The 23,283-nt window shown below is 43.0% G+C and overlaps 1 protein-coding gene across 5 annotated transcripts in view; it reads right to left on the bottom strand.

The window, feature by feature from the left end:
- gramd1ba (GRAM domain containing 1Ba) overlaps positions 1-23,283 on the bottom strand; it is a 58,685-nt gene that overhangs the window by 14,874 nt on the left and 20,528 nt on the right. For all 5 annotated transcript variants that reach the window (XM_066650639.1, XM_066650636.1, XM_066650637.1 and 2 more), the window contains 3 exons: positions 12,696-12,915; positions 8,100-8,120; positions 1,252-1,336 (listed from right to left, as the gene is read on the bottom strand). In XM_066650639.1, coding sequence (XP_066506736.1) covers positions 1,252-1,336; positions 8,100-8,120; positions 12,696-12,818 — 229 coding nt within the window. In that variant the 5' untranslated portion in view covers positions 12,819-12,915. The remainder of the gene's footprint in view (positions 1-1,251; positions 1,337-8,099; positions 8,121-12,695; positions 12,916-23,283) is intronic.

The raw sequence follows: 23,283 nt of genomic DNA, 5'->3' as shown, positions 1-23,283 counted from the left end.
TATTAATTCTAAATTCCAATTTCATGAACTAAAGGCTCGTCTGACCAAAGCTTTATGCTTGTATCTCCACTGTGGTTGACGTTTAGCTAAAGGCAAGAAGATACCGTATATATTTAAAGTTCTTCAACTCTGGACCTTGAATATAGTTTATGCTCCTAGAATATTTAAAGGGTAAGCACCACTTAATGGACCTCCATGAATATTACACATTATTTTAGTTACTGACAGATATAAGTATGAATTAAAATGAAAATAGCAGCTTAATTTGCTTTAAAACTGACAATTTTATTAAATTGACAGAAAAAACAGAGCTCGCTCCGGAAATTCTTGAACGCAACCGTGACGTCACTGGTGGACAACAGCTGAACAACGCCGCGGTAAAACACCGTTATGACTGACTGTTATGACAGTATCTAGCTAAATAACCAACATTATTCATGACAATAGCCTAGCAATAAGCTAAACTCAAATTTAGAGGTACCGTTATTCTTGTAAATGTGATCGAAGTCGAACTCGAATTCATCCGACACTATAAACCTCCGTAATGCAGCTACGTAGCCGAGTATAATTTGAGCCACCGAGTTTAGCAAGTCAAGCTAACGTTAACTAACACCAACTAAAACAGGCGAAGTGAGTGTCCTTACCCTGTTTACCTCCATGTTACAGAGGCTCTTGAACACCTTTCGTTGGTGTCCTTACATGCCCATATTGTTGGAAAAGCGCCAGTGAAATGAGCTACAGATAACGGAGTGAGCGGATGGTCCTTTCCAAAGTGCCCGTTTAAAGTTGACACATCTAGTCAATTTTCTGGATATTTTGGGATCTTTGGGTCATTTGTGCACAGATGTCCCACTGTACATTGAATGATTGCAGCCAAAAACAACACACCTTTTCGTCATTTTGCATTAAATTAAGTGCGAGTTGTTGTCCACCATCTACGTCACAGGCAAGACGCCTATCAGAGTTTCCGAAGTCTTTTAAACCTTATTCCTTGAATTAGTAGGAAATAACATGTTTTCTGACTATCAATAAACACAAGTTAGGAGCTCAAATTCCACTGTATTTATTTGTTTGACAGTTTCATAGAGCTGGTGGTTAGACTTTAATCACTGTTGGTGCTATGTGGCATGTGACTCGTAACTGTTCCAGTGTGTCTGTTACACGACGAAATATAGCACCTTACTTTTGAAAAACTGATCTCACAGACATGATCATAAGCGTAAACGGGAATGAATTCCACTCCTGACTCACCCACAATGAGGCGCTCTGTGTCTGGCAGCTGCTTGAAGAGCTTTCGGAAGTCCTCATTGCGCTGTTTATACGTAGGGCTCAAAACCTGAGAGACAAGACAGTAACATTCAGAAAGGAGATACACAACCGAACAAAGCACAGTCGCACACCAGAGACGGTGGTCCACAAGTCAAACCCTAGACAAATCGTATTATGATTAGAGTAATATTCCAGTGTGCGCCTCTGTGTGGTTTACTAAGTATAATAACAAGCCACTTAACAAGAGGAGAGTTAACATTCTTTTGAGCAGAAGCCTCTCTTAACATCCGTCCTGTCGTACACAGCTCGGCGTGACAGTGGGAGACAGACGTATTGTGTTTTCTTGAACTTCATGAGATAAACATCCTTTATTCTGTTATCAACCATTCTAGGCAGTATGTGCACACACGTGGAGCTTTAAGAGTTGAGGAAAGTAAAGCTGATGCATTCAAACGGCATCCCTGCAGAAACTGTTAGGACTAATGAGTTTTGCTGGACACCTAGGTTTTCTTGGATTTGTCAGAATACACTGCAGGAATACGTGGAAATTAACAGCTCCTGGTATCTGCTGTGGTACTCATTTGACAAGGCATTTGTCAGTACCCTACGCGTTATTGCTTGGTGTATCATACAACATAACATGTTTTCTGTTTTGAAACAGAGTACTCAGTAGCACACAGTCACACACTACGGACACTTTTGAGTCGCTAATCCACCTACCAACGTGTGTTTTTGGACTGTGGGAGGAAACTGGAGCACCCGGAGGACACCCACGCAGACACAGGGAGAACACACCACACTCCTCACAGACAGTCACCCGGAGGAAACCCACACAGACACAGGGAGAACACACCACACTCCTCACATACAGTCACCCAGAGGAAACCCACACAGACACAGGGAGAACACACCACACTCCTCACAGACAGTCACACAGAGGAAACCCACACAGACACAAGGAGAACACACCACACTCCTCACAGATTCCCCTTTCACACATGCATTGTAAAGTTCTGGAGTTTACCCGGAAGTGTTGTAACGCAACCACCCACAACATTTGCCGAGGCCATTACACAGAATTTATTCTGGTAGAGTCCTAGTAAAGACTCTGGGAAATGTCAGAGTCAGTGCATGTGAGAACGGCTTGGGAAATGTTCCGGATTTCTCCTGCATGCACTGCACGGGTGCTGCTCCACGCCTAAAGCATGTGTTTCATTTCCCACTGCGAGAGCGCACTGAGAGCTGCATGTATGAATGAACACTCCGGAACATCTCCAGACCCAATACTCTGGAGTTTCTCTAGAAATTCTCTGGAGTTATTTTGTGAAAGAGGCAAGACTATCACCCGGATTGGGTTTAAACCCACACCCCCAGGAACCTGTAGCTGTGTGACAGCGACAGTGTTTCGCCACTGTTCCACCCGGAATAGACACCAGACACAGTTAATTCTGCAAATAAAACTGATCCTTGACTCTTCTTGGGCAGTTCATTAAAAAAAAGGTTTATCAAAAAAAAGTGAGTGTTTAAAAATGGATGGCCTGTGCATTTTATGGTCATTCTTACCCCAGACAGATCTAAATCTGGCTCTACCATGTCCTGAGTACATGAAATTTTAGCAACTGACCTCACTGAATTGTAACTGAATATTCTTGGTCTAAGACTTGGTCCAATCAAGGGTCTGTTTTTGAGCTTCATCAGTCCATACCAGATCACAACCATAGCCATCCCTATCCATGTTCTTGTTGAGCACTTACTGCTGGAATTCTCTCTAATTCCCACTCCCACTGAGTCCAGTGAATGAACTCTTTAGGTTCCAGGATTGCTTCCCAATCAGACAGTGCCTCAGTCTCCATGCTGGCCACTTCCATCAGCCAAAACAAAGAAAGGCCACACAGAGGTCTCCAACACAGTTGTCAGCTCAGCTGAGTGATCTTTTAGTGAGGTTAGAGGTCACTCTTCCTGTAGTGGAAGTCCTTCTGGTTGGTGGGTTGAGCCCCAGCTTTGGCTCATGAGTGGCTTCTGGCTCTAAGTTGACCGAAAGTAACCTCAGCCCTCCGGCTACTCAGAGTTTGTCACCATCCTGTCAGAGCTTGCAGTACAGGAGCAGGGGCTGTCTGAGAAGAACAGTAGTTCCGTCAAATTGTAGTAGGAGGACACCCAGATGATTCCTTCACTCCTGAATACCAAATTAAGATGTCTGCTGACCAACCAAGTCGTGAAGGAACTGCTGCAGCTAATTCTCCAAGTCTGAGGAAAACATGATCATATTTCACTGAGGGTATGTATCAGCTCCAACTCTCCAAATGGAAACACTTTCCTCAGCCGCTTTCCTTGTTCTTGACAATTGTCCCCTTGAAATTTAGAAAGTGTATCCACTGGCTTCCATCTTTTAGCAATCCCTTTAGTCATGGAAAATGTGACTTGATGATGGAAGATGTCTTCTGATATTCCTTGGTGTTTGATAAAATAGTTCCGGTGAATGTCAATCTATATTTAAAATCCAGGTAAATCCACTGCTATAGTAGACATCAAGGGCCAAAGAAAGATCTCTCCACAAGGTCTTTTGGCATCCTGGTAAATGCAGTTTAAAAGTGTAAATCCATTAAAACTGCCCCAAATCCTGAAGCACCAACAATTCCAAAGGGCATCACAATGTATTACCACAGATTGCCAAAAAAAAGGACTAAGACAATCCAAGCAAAAAACACAAGCTGAACCAAGCCACTGTTCAGCAAAAACTGCCCAAAACAGCAGCTCTGCCCAGAGCCATTCTCAGCTTCCAAGAAAACAACTGTGGAGTAGAGCAGAGTGGGAGGAGTGTGCGAATAAGTGAGGGAATGTTTGTGTGTAGAAAGAAAAAAAAAGGTGGGAGGAGGGGACGGAGCAGTACATGAACCAATGAGATCAGTGTAGAGCAGAGAGAGTGTTTTCGAGCTTCTATCAGTCTTCTGCCTCCAACTAGAAGAGCCGTTGGGAATTAGGACTTGTTCTACACAGGGGTAAATCTCCCATTATGATGTTTTCAAATATTTTTGAGAAATTTAGCTACAACTCAGTGTATTTATCCCAGATTTGATTTGACTATTTTGGGTGATTTTTAAAAAAATCTTAAAAACGGTAATGCACTGTGACACACACATATCCCCACCCATAGATTCTATAAGCCTTTCCTTGTTTTTCTGGTTCTTCCTCTTGTTCAGCCACTCACAGCCTTGACACTTCCCCCACCCCCCTACTGAACCCCCTTTGTAAACACCTTGAATCTGCCAGGCCCCCTCTGGCAGCCCACCACCGGTGTACCCTCCTCACATCCTGCACATGGACTCACTGACCCCCTCCCAACGGCTTCCACATTCCTCCACACTCCCCTCCCCAGGGCTTCCACGAAAATCTGGGATCAGGAGATACACGTGTTGGAAAAGAGTTTTGAGTCATTTGAGTTGAACTTGAAACTAATTTGAGCAGGCCGTTATATTCACTGCACCAATTTCCAGCTCTACTGCCTCGTGGCTTCCCCTGTGGTTTTACAAGTACTCAAACAAATCTGCACGTCCTAAACGGATGATTTCAAATGTTCTCATTCTTGACAAAGAAGTGCTATGTGAGAACTCTTAGGGATCTGCTTCCAAGAAACAGTTTAACCAGGGTATGAAAATAATTTGAATCTCCAGATTCCCAACTCCATTGACTCTGACTTTATGACCATAGTCAGAAGCTCTAACTTCCTGAAGTGGTGGGTTTAGTGTTTTCCATTGTGTGAAAGCAAAAAATGTTCAGATGCAATGTGTTACCAAAGGGTTATGAGCCTTTTTTTTTTTTTTTTTTACATCTGACATCTGAGATGACCTTGATTCTCTGGGTTCCGTGAGATCGGAGCGAAAGCTGACAGAACAGATCATTGTGAGTTTGGCGGAGTTGGACTAAAAACTGAAGCACAGCCAAAGACACGCCCTCGATCCGATTATTCCCTCTCTTTCGCTCACGCTTTTCCCGCGAGGTGAATGAACTCTGGTAAACCTTTCTATGGAAGGAAGGAGTCTTGGGGAGGCTCATGCCAAAGAGGTGAATCACCCCACACCCACTCTCTCTCTCTCTCTCTTTCTCACTCTCTCTCTCACCAAACCATCTGTGTCCGAGACACTAATGGACTCACTGTATTAAAAGGTTCTAGTATCTTCCAGCTCAGTTCCATTGCCTCAGATCCATGGCTTGCCTTCTCACTTCATGGCTATTGTCAAATTGAATGGCCTTATGTTGCAAGCTCTGGAGCTCTCCCTTTCTTCACAATGAGGTGGAGATTTATTGTTTTCTTTTGTCCGAAATCATCAGGAAAAACAGACACGGTGAAGACCCCCTCTAGGCTTGCATAGTTGTGAATGGAAGCTACAAAAGAGTAACAGTGATGCATAAACTCACCCAGCAGAAGAACAGCAGTTCGACAATAAAACTGACTTGTAGTAAACATAACACAACAGTACCATATATACTTCCAATTTACTCCATTACACACTGTATCCCATACACACCATTGTAACCCTTATGAACTTGCAGCTCCCATTGCCCTCACTGGACTTAAAGCACTGTTTTTAAAACGAAACATTATTTTTAGGGTCAAATGTTCCAAAATGATAAAACACACAAAATAATGGGAACAATTTATAGTGAACAATTATTTAAATAATTTCACAATCCTGGTGATTATATGTAATATCAGTCCAATTACAGCTTGTTGAGGTAGTTTGACAAGAAATAAACCTAACACCAGTATTATACAAGTGTGTAACAACAGAGTCTGCGTATATTCGACATCCTGACAAGCATATTTCCTGCTGATTATCATAAACAGGATATGAAGTGGCATTTTCTGTTCACACGATGAAACTTACCCACAACAAGCTGACGAGACACTGCACAACTGAGATCGTTTTAATGAAACCATGCTCAAAAAGAAGCTTACAAAACTGCCAGAGCTCCATCAACAGGGTCAAAACATTTATTGAACAACTGGAGTAAAATAATAACAATAATCACATCCACCTTAAAATTATCTTCCAATAAATAACCAAAAGACAGAACACTGGCTCGTCCTGTTATATCTCAGGAAATTAACTGAGAGTTTATCGCTCTCTTACTCTTCTAAGAAGGCTTTATACTAGATGTTAGATCATTGCTGTGAAGATCTGGTGGCATTCATTCAGCTCCATAGCTTCAGAGAACAGTCCCACTGTTCCACTGCTGAGGACTGGGGAGATTTATAGCCCTCTAGCGCAATGAACTTAGGTTTAGATGTAGGTCCAGGACGTATCATTCCATTTTCTATAGAGATCATACCAACTCAATGTACAATGACCTCAAAGAGGCAGCAACATTTTAGGTTTACAACGTCCCAAGCGGCCAATCTTCAACAGTGTCTATGCCCAGATGTTCTGCTGCTTATCGCAAGTCGACAAAACATCTCCTCCACTTCCTTCTCCCTTGTTCATTGTGTTTTTCTCACGGGAAAACATTACCAGACGGTGTGCCTGGTACAGTCATTTGGAGTCTGAGAGCGGACACGAGAAATTAAATATTAAACAGTCCGTCCTCCATCCTCTGGAAAAACAAAGACTTAAAGTGCAATCAACTCTGTGTAAAGATCTGTGTATACATGGCAGCAAGAAAGACTCAGATTCATAAACTAAACAGTATCATTCATCTTCTGTAACTGCTTCATCCTGGTCAGAGTCTCGGTGGGTTCAGAGTCTACCGCAAAATCACTGGGCACAAGGCAGGAACACACCCTTGATGAGGTACCAGTCCATCAAAGGGCATCACAGATTCACCCAGTCATTCACTCAGTTCACACAATCACCTGGTCACTCACACACACACACACACACACACACACACACATCTGTGGACAATTCCACACAGACAATCCACCTACCAATGTGATTTTAGACTGTGGGAGGAAAGCAGAGCACCCATAGGAACCCCACACAGACGCAGGGAGAACACACCTCACTCCACCCTGACAGTGACGCAGGGCTGGGATTGAACCCAGGACCCCGAGACCCTGCAGCTGTGTGCCAGTGTCACCACTAAATATTATGAAATGTCCAATAAGCGTTACTTAAGGTTACCTGAAAAATGTAAGTTTCCATTTTAAAAGCTAAAATACTGATGTCTAACATCTGGATAGCAAGGCAAACCGGAGAGCAAGGCACAATATTTGAACACAGCTGCTGTCCTTCACACTGTGGGGAAATTTCATGATGAATGGAAATGCTCCAAAAGTACTTGGAAATAAATCTTTTTAACATTGACTTCTGTTGAATTTTTTTAAATCACTTGTCTGTGTATGAAAAAAACATTTCCATCAAGTTTATGCTGAAAACATTCATTTATTCATTCATTCATCTGTAACCGCTTATCCAGTTCAGGGTCGCGGTGGGTCCAGAGCCTACCTGGAATCATTGGGCGCAAGGCAGGAAGGACAATTTTGAGTCGCCAATCCACCTACCAAAGTGTGTTTTTGGACTGTGGGAGGAAACCAGAGCACCCAGAGGAAACCCACGCGGACACAGGGAGAACACACCAACTCCTCACAGACAGTCACCCGGAGCAGGAATCGAACCCACAACCCCCAGGTCCCTGGAGCTGTGTGACTGCGACACTACCTGCTGCACCGCCCATGCTGAAAACAATGTTGGGATTTTCACAAAGGTCACTAAATGACTGATGATTTATGACATAATTCACTTGATATCGGTTGAGATTTTTAACCATGTGCTTTTTTGAGAATATTTGAAAACTAGAAAAAAAAAGTAAATAATAATAATCTGACTTACGTTGTACCAGCTTTGACTCTTCTGTTTGGTGGTGGTTCCGACGCGGCCAGGGGGAGGAGAAAAGGGACAAGAGCAATAACAATGTTAGAGAATAATCACATTTTATAATGAGCAGCCTATTCTATAAAACACACTGACCACAGCACAGGGCATCGCTTCAGATCTGCAGATATACCTGTGTACACAAATCTACTGAGAACTCGGATGGCTTCGCTTAGCATGCCGTCTTAAACACACACAGGTATAGGTGCAGTTCTGCAATGGGTTAATCAAAAGAAGACAGTTTCAGGTTACAGATTTGATTGTACACAGCCCTGTTTATGTGGAGGTCTGTTGAACTGAAGTGAATTCTGTGCAAAAGTCAGAGACCATGCCGTTTTAAGGAAATATGTATGTGTCTTATTCTGTTTTTACTCATTATAAATTTATTCATAATTACATATTACACAGTGACCCTGAACTGGATAAGCGGTTACAGATAATGAATGAATGATTGAATTACATATTACAGCTATAATTATGATTATCCATATATAGTTATTTCTTTCATGTTTTGACCATTCAAGCATTGGATCTGGATAGCAAGGCAAACCGGAGAGCAAGGCACAATATAGTTTGAACTGAAATTATCTCAAAAGGTTTATTATTAATTAAATCCATTAGGATTTACTTACTATCTCTTTGTATGAAAATGATTCGCAGTAAACTTTCAGTGTAGTGGAGTGGCTAACACACCTGACTTCAATGTGGCAAACAAGGGTTCAACTGCCCACACAGATAATAATCAAAATGCTACACTAATTATCTTGAGCAAGACCCCTACTACTATTGCCTTCATCTGTAACATGGTCAAAACCGTAAGTCGCTCTGGATATGAGAGTCTGATAAATACTGTGAATATACACACACACACAAAAATCAAATCAAATCAAAGGGGGTTTATAGCCGTTTCTTAAAATATCTGTGTACAAACACATTAAAAAAAATGTAAATTTATAAGCTTTATGCCTTAGAACATTTAGAAAAAGTGATCAATTGCTTTGGCTATTTGTTATTGCAGTATAGTTTGAGCACACAGCCTCCAATAGAGGGCGCCATTTCCTCAAAAACAACAGGTTTCACATCAGTTACAGCTTGCAACAATGTGGAAATGTAGCAACTTCATTTCAACTGATCACCAACGGCTACATCTCTCCTCTCTGACCATGTGAGATGTCCACACTTCTCTCACAATGACCACTGCTTCCTTCCTTCTTGAGTGTTGTGCAAAAGTGTCCACACTCCTGGACCTCCTACACATGGAGAGGATGGATGTATTTATTTATTTAATATATACAATTTAAGTCTCTTCCCTACAGAATGTTAACATACTTTAACACATAAAAAAAATAAACAAAAAAGAAAATATATAAACCCAGCAGGACCACAACTTTTGCACAAGACCAGATATAACCTGGAAAGGGAGCAAGGTACTAGTTTACTGCGGCACTCTAAGGGTCCAATACTCACAGCAGCAGGGCTTTTCAGGAAGAACTACACAACAAGGAATGTCTTACTTTAATCAGGTTTAGTCCATCGTACTGGAGGAAAATAATCCAGAGCATAAGATTCAAACGACCAATGGAATAAAGGGGAGCCAACAAAGGGGGAAATAAAACGAATGAAGCTGCTGCTGGTGTTCTCAGCAAACCTGAGCAGCCGCCCCCAGAGCCCAGACCTCAACATGACCTCTACACAGATCAGAACAGACAAGGCAACCAAGTTCTAAGACTGAGCTTTGGAGATGTGAGCTGTAACACTCTGTTAAAAAACAGTGTCTAAAAAGAGTGTGGAATACACATACTTGCGTTGACTGGGACCAACACATCAGTGTCGTGTTATTGTGCAGGGCCTAGTGTTGAAAGTGCTGCTTTATAAGGGTCTGTGTACCTTAAACCTTAGTGCCACAGCAATGGAAAATCATAAATGATGTTTTCTGAAGTTTGCAGAGCTCTATTTATTGTTATTTAGTTACTACCATTAATACGAGTAGGTGGTGGTTAGGAAACTGGGCGTGTAACTGGAAGGTTGCCGTTTCGATCCCCAGAGCCGGTAGGTCATGAATGAAGTGCCCTTGAGCAAGGCACCTAACCCCCAACTGCTCCCTGGGCACCGTGGCTAGGGCTGCCCACCTCTCCAGGCATGTGTGCTCACTGCCCCCTAGTTTTCACTAGTGTGTGTGTAAATGTGTGTTTCACTGCACGGATTGGGCTAACTGCAGAAAAAAAATCCTCTGTGTGTAAGCACCGTGGCCAATAAAGTGATTCTAATTGTAATAATTCTAACTCTAATTCTTTAAAAGCTCTCCAAATGCTTTATGATGTTGGCCACTCGTTTCTGAAATGGAAATGAACCACTTCATCCTCAATTAGTCAGATTTCCTCAGACATGCCCAATGGTCCCAACAGAGGTCAGAGAAAGAGTGGAGCTATCCTGTAGCTACATTTATACTCTCTGTCTCTCTCTCTCGCTCTATCTCTCTCACTGTGTGTGTTTATGTGTGTGTGTGTGTGTGTGTGTGTTCATTTAATATTTAGCCTGCATTCACCTTCTTTCTTAAAAGCCCCAGACTTGTACTTCCATTCTCTTTACACTTTATTAGAAACAGCAACTTTCCACACACTGGCTACTTTATTGGAAACCCCATGCCTTCTACTCCCACTCACTGGCCACTTTATTAGAAACACCCCCTTCTACTTAGTTGAACTGGTCACTTTATTAGAAACACCCCCTTCTACTTAGTTGAACTGGTCACTTTATTAGAAACATTCCCCGTGTGCTTTCACTCTCCGGCCACTTATTTATCGCTCAGTGGCCAATTAATTAGAAACAGCCTCTACCCCACCCCCCTTTACTTTCAATGGCCACTTTATTAGAAACCCTTGTATGACCAGATGAGTGCAAATGGAAGCTGAAAATGACTTCAATGGAAAAGGTTAGTGTTAGCAATAAAAAAAAGCAAGTTAAAAATATAACATTGTTGGAAATGCACATATTACACAAAACACTCTCTTAGCTTCAGGAGAGCGGGCGTCAGGCAAAGGGAACAGGGCGGTATAGAGGTCCGGTACAAGGGTCGCTGTAACACAGGGCTGTCACGATTCACTGCCCTCCCCCTCTCCCAGTCACATCAAGTTACTGAGCTAGTAGGATGAAGACTAGCAAGAAAGATGTGAAGCTTCAGTGAAGCTCAACACGCTCGGAGGAGGGCACTAGGTGCTAATTATGACAGATCTCAGATACTGCATGATTAGCAGTGCTCTTGGGAGCTTTTCTTTGGGCATGTTTAACCCTTTATGCGATCAGGGATTTATACATTACTCCTGAAATCAGCAGCGGTGGCCCCTGTTGTAACAGCCCTGTTAACGAGACGGGGGGGTGGTGGTCTCGGGGTTAGTGGAGAAGGAGCACACAAATGTTAAAGGCCCTACAGTTTTAGGACGCAAGGGACCATGGCAGATAAGGGCACACACAAACTCACAGCCAAGATAAAGACCAGAAGAAAGTGTGATGCTTACTTTGGAAAGTCTCTTGTGTGACTAGCATGCATGAGAAGAAGAACAAAGAAATCAGGAAAAACAAACAAACAAACAAACAAAAAAGATTAAAAATACAGTGTGTAGGAACAGAAAAGCTGAATGATCCGAAACCGTTTCTGAGACAAATGCAGGTGGGTGTGGGTGTGTGTGTGTGTATTGGTGATTGTTTTGAATAAAGATGATGGTGATGATGATGACGACGGTGATGATGATGATAAAGGTCATGCTTGCAGACAGCGCTGTATGGAGCATGAATAACTCTCCAAGTGAAACTGCACTGTATTAATATATACAGCCAGCAAGTTAAATTGAGTTCATCCCCATTTGTTCCTTTTTTTTTTAAAAAGCTGCAAGAATCTGATCTGATTCAGCCACATAAACACTGATGAGGTCTGGGGCTGATGTTGGAGGATTAGTTCTGGATCCCAAACACCACTCCTACTCATACTGTATGGAGCTGCATCATGCCAGAGAACACAGTTCCACTGTTCCAAGCCCAGGGGTTTTATACTGCTCTTGCCAATTCTGGGCATTAAAAGGGGTGTCTGCAAACTTTTGGACATACAGTGTTGTTATAACAATATCATATAAATTAAAAACTAAAAAAGGTAGTGGGCGTTACTTAAACAGTGTGTGTGTGTGTGTGTGGGTGTGCCAAAGTTTTGGCATCCCAGAAAATGGCATGTCTTTTTGTTTTAAAAAAGTAAATGTATTGATTTATTTCAAAATAATAAAACATTGACTATTCTTCTTCTTCTTTTTATTATTGTTATTATTATTATTAAATGTCTTCACAATGTTATAAGAATGTGTATTTTACACTTATTAAAAATTGAACAAGGGTGCGCTTGGCTGTACACTGAGTTACTAATAACTCTATTAACAAGTTTCTAATCATCCAATCTGTAATAAATAATAATGATTATTGAGGAACATAAGAATAGAATTTCTATAAACTCCCTCCTCTCATTGTCCGATAACCAACTGTACCAATGTGTTTTGTTGTTTAGATGCTGACCTTGGAGTTCTTGCCCCCGCTGCGAGTGTTGGTGTGGACGCTCTGGCTGTAGTTGCGTTGGACGGCCTGCTCGGGAGTGGACGGAGATTTATCAGACGAGTGGTCAGAGCCCTTCTCCACCATGTTCTCTCCCTCGGGGCTCTGCAAAGTGGGCGAGCGAGAGCGCTTACGCAGGACGGGTGAGCAAGTGGGCGTGCTCCGGTTTGAATTACTGGCAGTGCTGCAGAGAGAAAGGGAGAGAGGGAGACAACAAAGATATATATTTGATTAACCCAATATTTCATTCATTCATTCATTCATTATCTGTAACCACTTATCCATTTCAGGGTTGCTCTGGGTCCAGAGCCTACCTGGAATCATTGGGCGCAAGGCGGGAATACACCCTGGAGGGGGCACCAGTCCTTCACAGGGCAACACAGACACACACACACACATTCAGTCACACACTCACACCTACGGACTCTTCTGAATCGCTAATTCACCTACCAATGTGTGTTTTTTTTATTGGACTGTGGGAGGAAACCAGAGCACCTGGAGGAAACCCACGCGGACACGGGGAGAACACACCAACTCCTCACAGACAGTCATCCGGAGCGGGAATCGAACCCACAACATCCAGGCCCCTGGAGCTGTGTGACTGCGACACTACCTGCTGCGCCACCGTGCCGCCCCAACCCAATATTTTGTCATTCTCTATTTCTTAATGACCTGTGTTATCCCTGCCACTGGACAATCAGACTGAGCACAGCAGTCAGGAAAGAGCACCAAAAGTTAATACTTTTGATAACAGACCCAAAAACACACCTTCATATTTAGCATTTGGCAGATGATGTAATCCATAGGCACATGTTACAGATGTGGAGTTAGGCGTCTTGTCAAAGGACATTATTAATTAGAGCATTTACTTGGAATAAGCATCCATCCAGCCATACAGCAAGCATTGTTCTCCACTACACTCCCCACCCACCTCCAGCTTTCTTTGTAGGTGCTGTCAGCCGAGGCCTAAAGCTGGGGGTTTGAATGTTTACACTACAGCATTAGACTCCAGAGATTTTGCCCATTGACCTCCACTCTGTCAGCTCTCAGGAATGTAGATGGATCGACCACTGACTCGGGGGGGCGCTTAAACCTGAATGAGGATTTACACACCACACAGTTTTCCACCACACGGTAATAAAAATGATACCAGTACTTATTAAAGCTCTGCACGGTGACAAACGCTGTTCCCTGGGTTCTCCTCGTTGTCTGGGGGGCCATGGGCAATTGTTGAAATGGCTTATAGCAGGAAAAACACCTAAGCCTCGGGTATTGATCTGGAGGAGTCAACTTTGTCCTAACTGTTGCGAAAGATCATGTGGTCTCCATTTTCCCTGTCCATCCCTCATCTTCTTCTCACAGCTGTGTCCTCCCATCACCTCCTTCCCTCCCTCTCCCCTTGTGAACCACAGTCAGGGCGCTGAGATCTGTCTTAATTATTCATGGACTGCACATGAACCGAGAGCTTGCAAAACGGCAGGAGAAATCAGAAGAGAATGAATACCAAAAAAACAGCAAGATTCCAAAAAGGTCTGACAGCATCTCTCTGTTTTCTGGAGGGAAACAACAAAGCATTTTAGAATGTGGAAGCACATATATTTGTCAGCTGTAAGACTGAGCACATGAGGGGGGAGGATGCAAGTGTGAGGAGTTTTATAAAAAATGATTCCGAGAACAAGGGCAAACTAAATTTCAGAAATTACATAAAACACACACAGTCCAAAAACACATGTTGGTAGGTGGATTGGTGACTCCAAAGTGTCCGTAGGTGTGAGTGTGTGAGTGAATGTGTGTGTGTGTCTGTGTTGCCCTGTGAAGGACTGGCGCCCCCTCCAGGGTGTATTTCCCCACCTTGTGCCCAATGATTCTAGGTAGGTTCTGGACCCACCGCGACCCTGAATTGGATAAGCGGTTACAGATAATGAATGAATGAATGAATGAACATAAAACACCAATTTAAAAGTCCACAAGACTGAGCAAACAGCAAACATGGGGGGGGGGTATGGAAGTGGACGCTAACAATGTATAGATTTCACAAAGAATGAGCAACACCAACCGTATTCCAAAACAATGAAGGCAGACAAAGGAACTGAAAAAGGGGAAATTGATGAGTGAGTAAATATCACTGGCTGCCTCTTTAGATGAGCTAACACTAGAGCTAACACTAGAGTTGACATTTGAACCCTTGCAGAAACATAATTTTTAAGTGTGTAGAGTAAAGTCAAGTCACCTTTATTTCTATAGCTAAAAAAGATCTAATACCAGAGCTATCGCTAGGCCAGACAGTACAGCTGAAACTAGAGCTGACACTAGAGCTAAAACTAGAACTGTCACTAGAGTTGACACAAGCTGAAACTAGAGTTGACACAAGCTGAAACTAGAGTTGACACTAAAGTTGAAACTAGAGCTGACACAAGCTGAAAAAAGAGTTGAAACTAGAACTGATAAGAGCTGACATCTGAGCTGAAACAAGAGCTGAAATAGAGCTGACAGTAAAGCTGAAACAAGAGTTTACACTAAAGCTGACACGAGCTGAAACAAGAGCTGAAACTAGAGCTGACACTAGAGCTGAAACGAGCTGACAGTAGAGCTGAAACTAGAGCTAAAACTAGAGCTGACACTAGAGCTGAAACGAGCTGACAGTAGAGCTGAAACTAGAGCTAAAACTAGAGCTGACACTAAAGCTGACACGAGCTAAAACAAGAGCTGACACTAAAGCTGACACGAGCTGAAACAAGAGCTGACACTAGAGCTGAAACGAGCTGACAGTAGAGCTGAAACTAGAGCTAAAACTAGAGCTGACACTAGAGCTGAAACGAGCTGACAGTAGAGCTGAAACTAGAGCTAAAACTAGAGCTGACACTAAAGCTGACACGAGCTGAAACAAGAGCTGAAACTAGAGCTGATGCGAGCTGAAACTAGAGCAGACGCCAGAGGTTAATCTAGAGCTGAATCTAAAGATGACACAAGCTGAAACAAGAGATGATACCAGAGCTGAAACTAGAGCAGACACTAGTGCTGAAACAAGAGCTGAAACTAGAGCTGAAACAAGAGCTGAGATTAGAGCTGAAACTAGTGCTGAAACAAGAGCTGAGATTAAAGCTGAAACTAGTGCTGACAATATAGTTGACATGAGCTGAAACTAGAACTGACACTAGAGCTGACACTACAGTTGACACTAGAGCTGCTCTAACCAGTACCAAATTAGATGCTGGTGATTCATTTATGTAGCATTTATGTGCAAATAATTATTTCTGCAAATGGATGCCTCTCTCTTTCTTACTCACTCACTCACTCACTCAATCTCAATCACACACACACACACACACACACACTTAGATGTGAGCTGAACTTTCCCTCCGTACAATCAGTGTCACTGACTAAGGTCACGGTTTCCGTCAGTAAACTCAATTACACAAGATACTGCAGCTCAAAGACTGGAATCTATTCACAATCATCATCATCTTTAACACCTTACACCCTAAACTTCTCCATGTATAGCTAGTTTCTCAGCCTTACAGCTACACACAAATTTTTAGAGTAGTGCAGTTCACCTCAAGTGGGTGGAGCCTTGATGACTCGGCATTAGTGAAAGTCTAAGAAAGATTTAATGGTGATTCACACGTCTCAGAGGAAGCTGAAATTACCATGCATCTTGTAGCTGGGCAGACTGCAGCTGGTTGTTTTGTTTATGTTTTGTTTATTCTTCTTTTGAAGAAGAATTGAAAACTTTTAAAAAGTACCTGAATGGAATAAATTTGTCAGAATTATTATGTACACCTCTAAAAATGAGGTGAGCACATGCTGTCTATGCATCCTACGCAAGCAACAGCAGGAAGATGACTGGTCATCTTCAATTTGTCCATTTCTCTCTCTGTCTTTCTCTCTCTCTCTCTCTCTCTCTCTCTCTCTCTCTCTCTCTCTCTCTCTCTCTATTTTTACAATTTCTCTGAGTTGTAATGGTCCACTCATCACCTGGTGACAAGCAAGAATCGTGCTTAGACTGGAGTGAGTGGGAGGCGCTAGCTTTAGCATGCGTGTGTGTGTTTTTGTGTGTGCTGTCTCATTACTAAACACCTTCTCAGTGATGGCAGGGCGACCGAAGAATAAAAACACGTAGATCACTACAGAAGGACAGCAACAATGTATCTTTTAAACCAACACAAATGCAGCATCAATGGAGATCAACACACTCTGAGGAGAACCCTAACTGCAGTGAGGCTGACAGAGTCAGTCAGAGGTTTGAGATGAGTCTAAATAAAGATGAATGATATGCCAACAACCTATCACAATATTTTTCAATTTAATTCACATAATATTGGGCACAGACAGAGTGCATCTGTGTCAATGTTCCCAGAATGCCATAATTCTCTCCATAATACACCAGGACACCATATTACCATGGAAACAACACCAATTAGGGTAAAGATACTGACATCCGGCCCATCTCTAGAACCAGTGCTGTAACAAATTTGTCCTGAAATAGCACCCACTGAGTGAAGTGATACTCACTGTGTGCCATAGAGTGTTAGAGCAGGTCCAACATTATTTATAATAGTGAGCTATAAAAATGTTGTGAGTTTGAAGGCAACATCATTGGACTGATATCGGTATCTGATAATACTCAGTTTTATTATCGGTATTGGCATTGGGAACAATGGTATCAGACCATCTGATCACCACCGTAAAAAAAAAAAAAAAAAAAAAAACAGGATTTAACACTCCACAAACACCCCTGCATAAAATGCAAAAAAATCCATTCAGGATTACAATCTTAAATTCAAAATGTTCTACATTTTTAAAAAAGTAACAGGTGAGGGAAAAATATGCAAACCCCAAACAGCTCCAGAAGTATTCAGGAGTTAATGGAGGATGTGTGAAATCTTTGCTTTATAAAATAGAGGCACTAACAGCTTAATCTTACACACCACTGAGTATTGATCCGCCACTGATCAATGTTGTGTGTCACATGTCCGAGAAAATAAAAAGAAATAAAAAACCCGAAGAGTGAGGGAGGGGTGCAAAATGATTGCACCAGAGTCAAATGCCTGTGTAAACAATATAAAAACACCAACAGTGACTACAAATGCAAACACCACACACTACAGTACGTTTATTCATACACAGGAAGCAAAGCGAAACGCCAGCAGGCAAGAAGACATCCCTGCCGAGAGACATCCACCCAGCCTCCACCCCCGAATCGGCACATGGAGATGCACCAATGAACGCAGCCACAGTGGAGCGCGTCCACAGCGGGAGATGAGAGGCACTGCGGATGACAGCAGCATGCACAAAACCCACAGAAACCTTCCGCTAAACACAGATGGTCAGACACGCTCAGATATGGACAAACCTGGCAGCCATGAAGGACGCGCGCTAAAAAGGACGACTCTCTGCTTCATTCATCCGGCCGTCGATGTGGCCCCAGGATGGAGAGATGAGGAGGAGGTGGAGCCAAGCTGCCTCACACAAGCATAGCTCACTTCCTCCGTTTCTCATCCTTTTTTCCCCTCCCTTTCTCCTGTTAACCAGACATGGAGCATGCATGCTCTCTCGTTCATTATTCATGCTCTTCATGAATGGAGGTGCAAACGTCAGCCACAGCAGAGGCACATTACTTTAACGCCTCTCTCTCTCTCTCCTCTGGCTCACCCTTCCCCCCATGCCATTCCCCAACAGCAGCATTCCCACAAGCCCCCAGTACACCACACTGGAGTCTGTAAAAACACAGGCTCAGACACAGGGCTCTATCAGCATTTTAGAGAGAAATACCATTTCCGTAGGGTTACAAATGCCCACAGTTACTTTAAGCAGAGGGACTCTTGTTCATAAGCACAGACTAAACCTGAACTGTTCTTCCCTGCTGGCATTCATTCATTCATTTTCTGTAACCACTTCATCCTATGCAGGGTCATGGTGAGTCCAGAGCCGACCTGGAATTATTGAGCACAGGTCGGGAATCCTGGAGAAGGCTCCTGTCCATCACAGTGCTTGTGCACAGGAAGGTACATAGTTAGTTAATCAATACTGTGATACTGGCCCAATATCACATATTGATCCTGTGATCAATCAAAAATAAATGCACCAAGTAGCATGCCTTCCAAATGTTTCCTTTTTTTCCTTTTGAAACTCTTACTGGTCTAAGTCTCGTCCCTAACATCTAGAGATCAGGGGTGATGCCTCAGCCATTCCAGGAATCTGAGAGCCGCCCAAACCCAAGACAGCACCATCACCATCATTTTGCTCTCAACAGGTTATCAACATTAGTTAATATTACAGATCTGGACAGTTACGTTTCTCCTCCAAGCGTGTTGAGCTGCCCAGTGCCATTGTGTTATGAGCACTCGGAGAAGCAGTATCAGGTGCATATGTCTTATAGGAAGCCTGTGCTCCTCACCCTCATTTGTTGAATGCAATGTGGGGACTGGCCAGTGAATACAGTGTGACCGGTAATGGCACTTTTAGATAGTTTGCTCTGTTTATACCTGTACACTGACAGAGTAAGTGTCCTGAAGATGACACAATGAAAAGGTCTGCTCAGGAGTGCACTCACAACAAGCTGTCTTCTGTATCCACTGATGAAATGACCATTCGGGGTCAGGATATTGATTTTCTCAGGGTCATGCCTCTGACAGGACGTGGTGTCCAAGGTGACTTATGTCTTTTGGGGTGAACAGATTGCCCTGCTCTGGGGGTGGGGGTCGGGGGACACAGTTGCTTTGTGTGTCAGAGAGCCCAGCTGGACCACCTGGACTACCAGATCAGACATCCGCAAGAGTCATATACCAACTATATATAAAGCCATATCAGCCATAATATTACAATCATCTCCTCTTTCTACACTACACTGACCATTACACACTGTCATCCAGCTGTTGCTCTGCATACATTTTTAGACCCTGTTTTTCAATGCTCAGGACCCCCACAGAGCTGGTATGTTTCAAGTGGGGAATCATTCTCAGTGCTGCAGTGAGTTAAATGTGATGGTGAGTAATTGTGTGATGGACTGGTTTGAGTGGATCAGACACAGCAGTGTTACGGGAATGCTAGAGGTGTACGGATTAGAGCAATGAGAAACAGGGCGGTCTCATTAATGATACAGCTAATACCCACCTCTCTAACTGTGACTGGCATACAACATCTCCATCGTCCAATCTGAGATGGACAGGAGCCTCTGAAGCGGTCATTACACATTATCACTAATTGCCGTAAGAGAGGGATTTGAGGTCAGTGAGGTCATTCTTAAATCGAATCCTGAGACGAAACATCAATGAGCTGCCACCGGATGTGAACGTGATCGGATTGATTCAGAGCGGACAGCAGAACTAGCTGTTCTAATGGGAAAGATCAGAGCAAAGGCTGCGAAAAAGTTTTTTACCTTGTGCTGAAAAAGAAAGGAGAAATCTAATTAAATGTTGACCACACTTTGCCCCTTATTTACATATTATGAATGTAGGAACGCTAGGTAAAGTTTGGGCTGCCCCTATAGTTGCAGAGTGCAATTCATTTTTACATCATGGTCCTGAATTGAAGCGGGAGGCGGGGGTGTATGAGGGAAGGTGCAGTTTCCTACCCTCTTCCAGAAGTTACATAGTGCAGTTTCTACTGTGATCAGCCCACAGAAGCTATGGCAGAGGCTCTGTTTCCCCTTTTACAGCTTAGTGAAGTTTTGAACAGTGATTTTAAAGTAAAAATACTACTTACTGTGTCTTCAACCATTGAAATCTAGAACTCTTCATATATATATATATATATATATATATATATATATATATATATATATATATATTAGTGATGCAATAAGCAGAGCTCAACACGCTTAAAGGAGAACTCTAACTGTCATTGCTTTAAATCAGCTAAAACACTCACATTGTTTTGCATCATAGATTTTGTAATACTCCTATGGCTAAGGCCAAGACTGTGATACGGATTAAGAAGGGTTTTATTGTTCAGCCCAAAATGACCAGTCCATGGCTTGTGTGGTCAGTTGTTATCAGACGCTGTGATGCATCATTTGCAAAAAAAAATAAATAAAAAAAACAAGAAACGGCTGCCTCACTGCCTCTGAGCATGAGTCTTCTGCCTCTGACCCAGTTTGATTCCCCCACAGAGCGCGCAGGGAAGCAGAGAGACGCTCACGTGACACACACACACACACACACACACACACACACACATCTGCACTCCCAAGCACATTCTCTGTGTGCACCGACATGCCAGCGTTAAACTAGGACATGAAGAGCCCACTGACGCCGCGTCATAAACCAGGATTAAAGGCACTGTTAACCCTTCAGCTGCTGGAGTCTCGGCTGTAGGGAGGCCACAGGAACAAAACAACCACTAAATACCTTATTGTATATATTATAATGGACCTGTATTTCCCTTGGTTTAGTTGAATGAGGAGAGTTAGGTATGTGGCTCTCACACAGTACCGACCTCACACACTTCTCACGCAAGTCCTGCGTAAAAGAGGGTGGTAAAACAGGCCATCCAAATTGACTGGGACCATCCACACATGTAAGCAGCTAGCCACACTGTTACTGAACCTGTTTTCTTGATGGTTGAACCAGAGCTATCACTTCCACCTTAAACGCATAACTTAGTATTGCTCACAGGGGTCCGGAATGTATCGCAATATGCCATTTAAGGTGGAAAGGAGTATTCGAACTGACTCAATTCATATGCTAAAGCTGCACAGTGCTTGGCCTGCAGCCCTCAGGTCAAACTACCAGTCTGCTGATAGTTCAGCAGGGTTGCACCGCGTTAAGGTATTTTATGTTGTCACCGGTGTCCTCCACCGTTTCTAGTCAAGTTTAGCAACATGAATGTAGCTACTACTTTCCACTTATTAACTTACATCACTCACAAGTTGGAGAACAAGTTCTCTGAATATTGAACAAATGCAGTTTATGGCTCCTTTAAATGACTAAGTGTGATTTCCTGAAGCACATCCTCAAACAAAGACTGGCTCTGGCTTTTGGTGTTGACTCCAGTGACTCCTAAAATTGAAGCTAGCCCAGCAGTTACAAACTAGATTATGATAAGCCTGGGAACTGAAGGGGTTAATTTTGAACAATCACCTATGACATGTATGAGAACTCTTGTTACTGGTCTGTAAACATCACTTCTTTTATTAGAGTCATTAAATGTGCAATAATTAATAATCACCACTAGAGGTTGTGTATCCAGTAACATTTAATAAAGGCGCCCTCTAATGTATAAGCAGGTGAACTACAACAACAAAGACTGTCCCTGAGTGCAGGTTTCTGAGCTGTGTCTCAGGCCCAGCATGCACTTGTGCTGAAGCCTTTACTTAAATAACTTTTAAATAGTGTTGTTCTTGAAATGTGGAATGTGCCTTTAAATCATTAGCACAGCTGTGCAATGGAATGAGGTCTTAGCATTTAACCGTGTGGGCAAATACACACACTAGATATTAGGGGCAGTGAACATACACACACCTGAAGTGGGGGAGCATCAAACCTCAGAGCCCAAAGGAAAGTTGGGTATCTCAGCTGTGGATGTTGAGGGAATATAGATCACTGTTCCTTCACTCCATTGCCCACACTTTACCTGCCAGTCCTAGGGATTGAAGCACACTTCTATAACGTTTCACCTAGTCTAGTTCTGCTACTTCCAAAGTGGTCCCAGATGTATATTTATTTGGGAAAGAGTTGTTCTGAAACATGTGGACCTCAATACACATGGGCATATACTGGTGTGGCACTAATGTACCTAGCACTCAATGACCTGAGTTAAACTAGCTGTGGTGTATATATGGCAAGGCATGCTAATGTTTACCAGTGACCAGTGTAGTGTCTCTTTAAGGTGGCACTCAGTTGCTAGCCAAAAGCTGAAGCCACACCCACTAGACAGCAATAAACAGCAATCCGTCCTATTATCTGGAACCAATTAGACATTTTTTTTTTATTGATGAGTACTCTCTCCATATTTCAGACACCTGGCTAAACCCATAAACCCCAAGTTCTGGAACCCAATTCCGGGAATTAGTCACCGATCCAAACAAGAATCCCGACAGATTGACAGCAAGAAATGCACCATCACACTCCCCTCCCTTCGCACCAAGATTACATAATACCCTTCTGAGAAATGGACCCCCTGATCAAAGGTGTGCTGCTCGTCATCAAAGCAGGGAGAAAAGTACTGAGTCATTCTAATCCCCCACCGCTCTCGCGCCGAGCCTGAAATAAAGCAGCACTGCCAAACGCAGAACGGCAGCTAAAAAGGGCAGAGCCTTATATAACCACGCAGCTAAACACTAAGTGTGCCAGGCAACTGGGCTCTTCTCTCTGAGGAGGCAGGCATAGGGAGATTTAGAAAGCAGGGCATCCCTACTCTGCCCTTCCTGACCCACGGCCTGCCAGGTCACACCCCGGACTCTTTAAGGAAAAGAACCTTCCAGAAAGAAGTTGGCTTCGACGTAGGGGTGTGATGTGCCTCCTGTTTTGTTCGTCTTGAGTTCAGGCACCGAAGGCAATGGTGGTGTTAACTCTTAAGGATCCATACAAAAACTCAAACTGAAACCTACCCA

The sequence above is a fragment of the Hoplias malabaricus genome, chromosome 18 (assembly GCF_029633855.1).
Source record: "Hoplias malabaricus isolate fHopMal1 chromosome 18, fHopMal1.hap1, whole genome shotgun sequence".
Classification (NCBI taxonomy): Eukaryota; Metazoa; Chordata; class Actinopteri; order Characiformes; family Erythrinidae; genus Hoplias; species Hoplias malabaricus.
The sequence above is the reverse complement of the archived record's forward strand: the minus strand, read 5'-3'. Positions and strand labels throughout refer to the sequence as shown.